This window comes from Rutilus rutilus (assembly GCF_951802725.1).
Source record: "Rutilus rutilus genome assembly, chromosome: 17".
Classification (NCBI taxonomy): Eukaryota; Metazoa; Chordata; class Actinopteri; order Cypriniformes; family Leuciscidae; genus Rutilus; species Rutilus rutilus.
The window spans coordinates 20,523,230-20,532,499 of record NC_140230.1 but is presented as its reverse complement, the minus strand read 5'-3'; the positions used below and the strand labels follow the sequence as shown (position 1 = coordinate 20,532,499).

General features: G+C 35.9%; 1 protein-coding gene across 1 annotated transcript in view; it reads right to left on the bottom strand.

Annotated features, from left to right (window-relative positions):
* Positions 1–3,255: 3,255 nt before the first annotated feature.
* spaca6 (sperm acrosome associated 6) overlaps positions 3,256–9,270 on the bottom strand; it is a 38,450-nt gene continuing 32,435 nt past the window's right edge. The window contains exons 2-9 of the mRNA XM_084384701.1: positions 9,037–9,123; positions 8,297–8,368; positions 7,987–8,010; positions 7,097–7,174; positions 6,482–6,582; positions 5,738–5,894; positions 5,459–5,639; positions 3,256–3,804 (exon numbers count right to left, since the gene is read on the bottom strand). Of these exons, the coding sequence (XP_084240827.1) occupies positions 3,705–3,804; positions 5,459–5,639; positions 5,738–5,894; positions 6,482–6,582; positions 7,097–7,174; positions 7,987–8,010; positions 8,297–8,368; positions 9,037–9,106 (783 nt within the window). The 5' untranslated portion in view covers positions 9,107–9,123 and the 3' untranslated portion in view covers positions 3,256–3,704. The remainder of the gene's footprint in view (positions 3,805–5,458; positions 5,640–5,737; positions 5,895–6,481; positions 6,583–7,096; positions 7,175–7,986; positions 8,011–8,296; positions 8,369–9,036; positions 9,124–9,270) is intronic.

The following is a 9,270-nucleotide window of genomic DNA, read 5'->3' as shown; positions in this document are numbered from 1 at the left end:
AGAGAGCAGCAAAACACGGCATCACATAGCCTCGAGGAACAAGCCTCTGACAATTAAGACTCACATCTTACAGCATTTGACTGTACAAGCTCTGGCCCTTGGCTCTTCTCTCTTCCCGCCAAATACTAGCGGATCATACCATCTGTAGGGGTCGATTAACTCCCATGACAACGGAAACACATTAAGTTCAATGTCAGTGCTATTACATATGCATTTGAACCGATAACATGATCACAAATAATATCATTAATCAAAGGTAAGCAATATGAAAACATACTCATAACAAATTAAACAATAAATCAATGTATACAATAACACTGTGAACTGATGTTCATGTGATGATAACCCCCAGGTTGATCATCACAGCTACAAATCCAGCAGATTTAAAGTTTGTGTTCTTTTAATTCAGCTAAGTGTTCATTCCATGTGTAAATTCAGCCACTTAATACGCATTGGGATATAAATCTTCTAGTAGTCGCATCCCTTCTTGTGATACCAATTCACAGGTGTGAATTTGAACTTTGGAACGTAGCAAAATGCGAAACTTCTTCGCTTGAGCTTCCTGTCTCCCACATTCGCATACGTATAAATGGAAGTCAATGGAACGAAAAGTGTAGTGTGACCGCCCCCTTTAGTATTGAATTTACTTTAAATGCGCAACGTTATATGTGACTGCATCTTTAGGCATTTAAAACACATATTCTATGTGGAGTGACTCAGATGAACTTGCGCTTTTCAGTAATGCAATGAAGTTCTTCCGTTATTCTTTGTTTAAATAGTGAAATTCCAGTAATAGCCCTGCCCTGTATCGTTCTTACTCATTCAACTTTATCAAGAGGTCAATAAAGCGGTTATACTGACATCAACCGGCATTTTTCCATCTGGTGGTTTCCGTTTTGTTTAGTCATGTTTTACTTGGCCAGATATACAGATTGAAGCTGATATATAGATGGAATGACCTAAACACGCAACACTCATCGTGATTACGCTTGAGAAAAATGAAGAAACCCCGGTCTGTTACTGGCAGTCAAGCCATGGTAAAAATGATGCTTCACCCTCAACAAATGTTTGCAATTATTCCGATCCTGCCCACCCTGTTTCTTCTTCCCTCCTTGCGTCAGAGGGTCTACAGACCCAGACTGCACATCTGGGAATGATTCAAAGAGGAAACAGAGTTCACTGAGTAAGAGTAGCTATGTAGGCCTCAAACAGCATGTTCATGCGCCTGTCATTTCTGTTTTCTTCTCACACACTACACTTGCCACACCAAAGCTACACCACAACAGCAACCACAAATGAATCAGCTTCATTGATAAAAAAAAATGCCTGTAACGGCCACCATTCACTGTACTGGTATTCATATGCTACTACAACTTTACAACAAATAATGATAAAACTTTTATTTTGAAGGTCCCCTTTGTACATTCTGTTGAGGATAAGTAACTTTGCCACTACATGTGAACTAACTCTCAGTTTTTTAGTAGACTGTCTGCTTAATATCTGCTAACTCTTTATTGTGTTGGTCCTCCAACAGACATTCTACATATAAGAAACTTTGCAACATGCAAACTTATTCTAACCCTAACCCTACCAGTCTACTAATACTCTAGTAACATTGGACATGTAGGTGCAATGTTACTTATAGACATGTTAAATATGTTAAAGGGACCATCAAAATAAAGTGAAACCCAAATAATTGATAATGTGTGATCTTGTATTTAGGTTTTGCAGTTGGTTGTTTGGTTTTTGCTTAATTCCAAACTTAAAGTTATAATACACACAAAAATGAAAAATGATCATTTACTCATCCTCACGTTGTTCCAAACCTGAATTACCTTTTTCTTCCATAAAGAAGACATTTAGCCAAATACTTAATTGTTTTTTGTCCATATGTGGGGTCCAATGTTTTGGAGCCAATTGACTTTCATTGTATGGACAAAACAGCTGAAACATTGTTCAAAATATCTTCTTTTTTATTTCACAAAAGAAAGTAAGTTATACAAGTTTGGAACAATATGAAGGTGATTGATGAGTTTTGAATCCTTTCTTTTTATCAGTTTACAATAGGCAACCTTAAATAGATCTCCCCAAATGAGTCTTTTTAGTCTACAGTTTAGAGTATATAATAATTTTGTCCTGAATGTAATAAATACATTGTTAAATTAAACATGGAGGAAAATATTTACATATTATTTCTAAATACTGATGAAGTGGCATGATGATCAACAATTACTTGCATGTATGGCCATGTAAACCCCTTTTTACAAGGCATTCACATTACTTTTCAAACATCATTGTAAAAAATGAAATATGATCAGAAAATATGATCAGAATATGGGATACATATATACGCAAACTAGCAAAGCAAGATCAAAAACTTCTTAGGTGATGTCAAGTGTTTATATTATCTTGTTACTTAATGCCAAATAATTGTTTAAATCCTATGTTTGTCCATTTTTATCAATATGCTCTTGATATTGCTGCCTACAGTTGGCAGATAGTTTGCTTTTAGAGGATTGGCAGTTTATATAGATTACATTTTTTTCTTCAATTGACATCCCATTATAGACACATTCTGCTGGACTCCAACAGTGTTTTTTTTTTTTTAAGATAAAAAAAAGAAGAAAAAGTTTGTAACCAGTCATTTCATGTTGATTGTCATCAAACATTTAGCAGTTTTTGAAACTTTGGAAAGAACCGATATCAGCAACATCTTGAAGACATGTTAGTCAAGTTTCAAAAACAAGTTTTAAAGTCCCATTTGATATCTGATAGTTATCACATCTGATAGTAATGATAGTTAGTTCTTTCAGGGAAACTCTTTGTGAGAGAGTCATTCCAAATCGGACATATTTATTTATTTAGCACTTTCATAACTTTGTAACGGTTCCATCAAGGACAAGATAATAAAAGCTAAACAGCCAGTGAATAGAGAAGCATTTCATGTTCCGAGTTCCGGGTTCCATGTCTTTGTTTTATGTTTGATCATATTTTGAATAAAGCTGCACTTTGGTTCTCCAAGCTTGCCTCCAGTGGATGTTGATTACAGATTGCATTCTTTGAATTAAAATAAACTATTTTCCACTTTGCGTTTACACTATGTAGTCTTCTATTTTGGGTGGTTTCTCTGTCATGACCTCAGCATTGAGTTGGCAGACATCTTATCTCAGAGAAGATTAGGAAGTGCCAAAGGAGACGAGAAGCAGAAATATGACTAGTGGTAATGATGATAATCAACAAGCAGGGTTTTAGGGATGAGTTTTATTTAAATATATTTGTAATTTATGAAAAAAGGTATTTAAATCTGAAGAACTGCAATAAAATCCAGACATTGTAATAAAATTTGCAGCTCTAAAATACACTGTCCTAACAAACATTATGGAAAATTGTAGTGCTGTACAAAGAAGTATTCCCCAGTTTGGACTTAATTGGTTGTTGGGACAACAGCAGCAAAACACAGAGTAAAGACTGTGAAAGGAGTAACGCCTTGAGTCACGTCTGGCTATATTTAGTAGCATAAAGTAGACTTTATAACATGAGGTAGTGGTACAGCCTCACTCATATGCTCAGATTTACTGCCTCGCCTATGTTCTCCCAGTCATTTTCAGAAACTCACTTCTATATAATATTTAAAGTATGTTGTTCTCAAATAATTTGGTCCTAAAATCATTTGGGAATTGCCTTATTTATTGTTTTTCTCATGTTTAACAGTGAATCAAATATTTCTTCTTTTCTGTGGATTTTGTTTCTTGGACTGGATCAGAATGATTGGTCCCAATCTGATTGGATAACCAATACAGCACCCTATGGACAAGGAGAGATCAAATAAAACAAGAAGTGGAAAATTAGATTAAACAAATTAATCACATTGTGCATAAAGATGTTTAGATGTCTAATATTAGGACCACTAAGATTTTTTTTTTTGCATAGTGACATACATTTCATGTCAATATCACAGGCACATTTTCATTACTGTAATGCAGGGTTTCCCAAACTGAGGTTTGTGATTGAACTGCAGGGGGTTCCTGAGTTGGAGAAAAGCTAATAACTGATTAAAGAATAAAAAGTCTAATTAAAATACTTTTTAAAAATAAAAACAACAGTAGTAGAACACACCCAAACACGATGATGAAGGGAAACAGGCAGTCTTTAAAGGGTAACTCACGCCAAAATGCAACCTAGGCTCTTTTTGTTAATCTACCCGAGGCAAACTTTCTTTAAAAAAATAATTAGAATGGAAACGCCACTTTTAAGTTTGACCGTATTTTCGTTTTAGGTTAAAATGCCTTGTGAATGGGGCACTTTTATAATAGCATCAAAAATCAATATTTTTAAAACACTAAGGAGGCTCGATACAACATGAAACTTGCTCAAAGTATCACCAGGGGCTCTACACATGAACTCGAGCATTGAGAACATTGTTTGTATACACAGAGTTTACTAAAAATAAATATTTTTTGTAGTTCTAGAATTAATGTGAGTATTCAGTATTTCTCAAAATTAATCAAAACAGTAAAACGCAAAAAAATATTATGCAAACCTGCAATTAAATGTTAAATAACACAAATATTCTTTATGTAATTTATCTCACTTTGCTGCTGATATTCGATGATCCAATTCAACCCAATAAGCAAAAATGACTTCCCATAACCAAACATCACATTTGTGTTTTATTTTTTGATCTTCCTATTCTTCTGCAATACAGATTCCAGAATGGCAGCACAGCTGAAAGGTTTGTTTGACTTGCTCAAGTTTATTGCAACTTTTTCATATTTTTTCCATCAACCAGACTAACGAATGGTTCGACACAACCCGTACTGGGGACTAGACTAGGCAGGGCTTTCTTCTTTGTAGACCAGAGTTCTCCAAGTGCCAGGGGTTTGCTATTTTGTAAACCAAAAAGCTATTTTGTTCGTTGTTTTGTAGTCGTTTGTAATATTCAGTTCCTGTGAAAAATTGTGAAATAGGCCTACTGTTCCAATAGGTGAAGTTACACAACAATATGCGGATTGATTACATAATATTTGGATGTAATATTCAGTTCCAGTGAAAATCTGTTCCAGTTAATGGAGTATACACAGGTGATGTGTAATATTCAGTACCAGTAAACTCCACCCGCTGGAACAGTTCTGTAGCCTACTCACAGATTTGTGGCCTATACCTTATTTTAGAAATCAGTTTTTCTGTATATTGATTTGTTGTGTATTGTTAAGATGAATACAACTGTCTTAACTGAATTTTTCTATGATTTGGTGATGGGGTGTGTAATGTATGACATGAAACCGCATGTGGTTGAACTGAAACACCCCCCCCCCCCGGATTTTGGTACCCAAATGTTGACAGGTAGGCCAATGCTTTACTCTTCAATCAAATGAAATATATATAAAAAATAAAAATAAAAAATAAAAATTAAATAATTATAGGAATTACACTGAATAATTATTGTGAAAATGATTACCCCAGCATAAGGAAGACCAGCAGAAACATTGCAGTCAGACAGGTGGTGAGAAGGGCGGGACTGGGCACCCACAAGGTGAATGGATCCTTAGGGAACAGGGGAGGGAACTGGCCTCCTGGGAGAAGAGCCTGTTCAAATACATCCTGTAGTTCTGCATGGCCTAACTGTGCCAGAGGGACCACTGAGGTGGAAACCACAGACATTTGGTATATAGGAAGTGAGATCAGCAAGAGCAACAGTACAGGAATGTCATTCTTTTTTTCATATGTGCTTGGTTACCTGTGAGGTAGTAGTAGATCCGGACGAGAGAGTGCTCCTGAGAGAATATTTCACACTGGTAGGTGCCTGAGTGCTCTGGCCGGGCAGAGGAGATAAAGTAAAGTGGATCCACTCCAACCGTGACCTCATCAAACCGATCCATCAACATCGTTATCTCCTGAAGGTCAAGTTCAGCGTTTGTAAGTACAAAAAAGAATAAGAAGGAAAGGTTTAAAAATTCGGATCCTTAAAGTACTATACTATTTAGCAAGTGGGACTATATAAAAAATATAAAAATAATACAATTATAATTACAGTATGTGTCCTGCAGAATTTACCAAAATTAGAGGGGGCTATATTATTTCTATATATTGGTTAATTCTGCAGGAAACATATTGTAATTTTGTCTGCATTTGAATAAAAAAAAAAGAAGAAAAAAAACAAGATGAATTAATTAATTTATGACATACTGTAATTTTGTCTGCATACATTTTTTTATTATTATTATTGCTACATTCCGCTCAAATTTTGGTAAATTCTACAGCAAACATACTACACTTTTGTCTGCATTTGAATAAAAAAAATGGAATGGATGGATAGTCAGCCAGCAAGAAACTTACAATAATTTTGTCTGGATAAAAAAAACAAAAAAAACACAAGGGGAATGAATGAATGCATGTTTTTTTTTTAAATAGTAATTAATATTCGTTTTTCTCATTGGTCATTTTAAACTTTGTCAGCTATTCGTGGTGATCAACTCCTCACCATTGCATATCTCCAGATAATCTCTGCCCCTGTGGGCAGCGGGAAAGGGACCTTACACCACATCTGAGTCCTGTTGTTCTCCTGTACAGTGATTTCCTTCACTGTAAAAGCATGCATACACACAAAGAAATACATTGGACACAGATCTGTATCACTTCACCTTGCAACTGAATGCCTTTTGTCAACAGAAGGACAGAGGCAGCACAGTCTGCCCACCATTCACCTAATTATAATATTTAAACAGAGCCTCTGGTGAGAGCAGCTAAGGAAAAGATACGTTGAGCAGTAATTGTAGCTGTACTGAGTGGAAATGAATACCACAGTGTGTGGGAGAAGGCCTGCCATCTTAGGTGACCCACATGTGTGAAAATGTGTCAAGGCCCAAGGTTTCGTTTAACAACTTCGCTGTGCACTTAAGTAGAGATAAAAGCTATAGATGTCTGCTCTGTGTAAATGCCGTTACATAATTACAGAGGTGGTTCTGTCAGGTTGAGTTATAACATATCCATCATGTCAAGTGTGGAGAGAGTGGGTGGGTGGGGGGCTGCATAGAATTACATATCATCGTCGATTGAACAGAAAACTGTGCAGATGTAAAGGAGCCTGTCAACTCACCGGGGCAATCCAGCGGGAACTCACAGGAGTCGTACTGACAGGTCACGCAGTTATAAACAGCACCTTGCACCTGGAAACCTAAACAACACATTTTATCCCATTTATATTATAATTATTCTCTATATATATAATTATATCATCATAATAATTTCTTTTTTAAACTATATTTGAAAATGTATGTTAGGAGAAGAAGTGTATGGAAGAGCTTGAACATTGCTATCAATGAAAAGATCACCACAGTGGTGGAACCCTTTGGTGGTGCCATGCCACCTTAAACGCCTAAAGATTCTCCAAAGGTTCCTGACAGTCTATATTGATATTTGAAAACAATGACGCATGTATAGTCATGTGACACATATTGAACCCATAGATATTAATGTTTATACCAGTATTGTGCCTGTTATGTGCTATTCACTTTCACACAGTTGCTAAAATATGTTACTTTGCACACTCTTGATATCACAGTCCTGCAAAGATGACAGAACATTCACTCGCATTTGCTGTTCTGCGGCAAAAAATGAGAGCAGTTGCGTTTTAGACAAAACATATTATGGTGAGGGAAAGCGACCTGGACGCATCAGAGAATGGTGAGATATTTTGATAAATAAAATGATCCTGCCAGAAGTATAGCATGATAACTTGATTATGTCTTGTTCTGTCTGTATCGTCTCAATGAGCTTTTACGAGGGTTTACGCGTGCGCTGTAGGGTGATTTGAGCGTTTTTCGACGTTTCAGTGTGGATGAAATTTTTGTGTGGACAGAGAGCATTTTGAAATGAAAACTCAGTTTTCAAATTTATCCGGATTAATGTAGACGTAGCCCGAGAGACCACAAAATACATCACAAGAAATGTTTTCATCAGGAGGATCATCACATAGATGTAACTCACCACAAGGGGGAAAACATCCAGAGGCTGCGAGAAATGAAAAAAAAAAAAAGTTTAGATACTGCAATATCCATGTGCAAGGAATGTACAGTTTAATAGTTATTAATACTGAGATGGTTGGGTGAATCAAGTTTTAAGGCTGGAGAAATTATGAAGATAAGAGAGAAATAAAAGGAAATTATGATGAAACTTATAGCGAAAAGTAAGAGCTGCAGGTTTGAAGATGAAGGCTCAGGCCCAGTTTTTCATGGTTTAGGTCCAGTTTTTCATGGTTTAGCAAGCAAAAGAAATGAAGTGATAATGTAAGTCTCACCTCTGGGCAGCCTTGAGGCTGCTTCAATGAAATTGTTTGCTGCTGCCTGTAACCTGAACTCATACACTGTATCTGAAAAAAGGGAGGAGAGGGGAGAAAGACAGAACCATTTATCTCAATTTCACTTGAAGTGTGCATGTCAATGATTATATGTCTGTTCTATCAGGCTCTCTCACTGATATTTCATGTCAGTCTCTGTCTGTCTTTTCTCCTTTCTGCTGTGTGAAAGAAAGACGGGCTCTCTGATGCTTCAACAACTTAATTATTGAACAATTAGAAATCACCTAAAGCAAGCAATTATTTTTGAAGTTTGACTGAAAAAAAAAATCTGTATTTTCTCTCTATTTTGTCCTTGTATTAGGTAAAACTTGTAATCAAACCAATGGAACTGACAGGTTTACAGCTTTACAACATCCAAATTCTCATAAAATGCACTGCGTTTCTGGGTGCGGAAAGTGCAAGCAATCACTTCACATTTGTACACATCAGTTTTCAGAATACGTTATGTAAGAAACTGAGACTCGCCTGTTTATCCTCTGTAATCTAGTTACTGTTGGAGTGCACTGATTAGAGTACACACATTTGCCATTTCAAATGAATCATGTCTGAAAGTAAATATTTACTTTGTTGTTACCAGGTAAATCCTACAGATTGTTATAGCCTAATTAGTTGACACAGGTCTGGGCTCAAACAAACAATTATGACTTTGCTGGATATATTTAGATGAATTAATCTGTTACCACTATTTGTCTGCTCGTCAAATTCCTCCACTATAGGCATAATTTCAGCCATCAAGATATTATTCAGCATCACGTCATAGCCTCTCCCTGAGAACCAAATACAAAACAATATCTGTACAAGAACATGAACTGTAAAAATAATAATAATAATAATAATTGTGAAAAATAAATAAAAGAAAATTCATAAAGGAACGAGCTAAGTTTACTTGCTGCCTTAATTTTTAAGTAAAATCA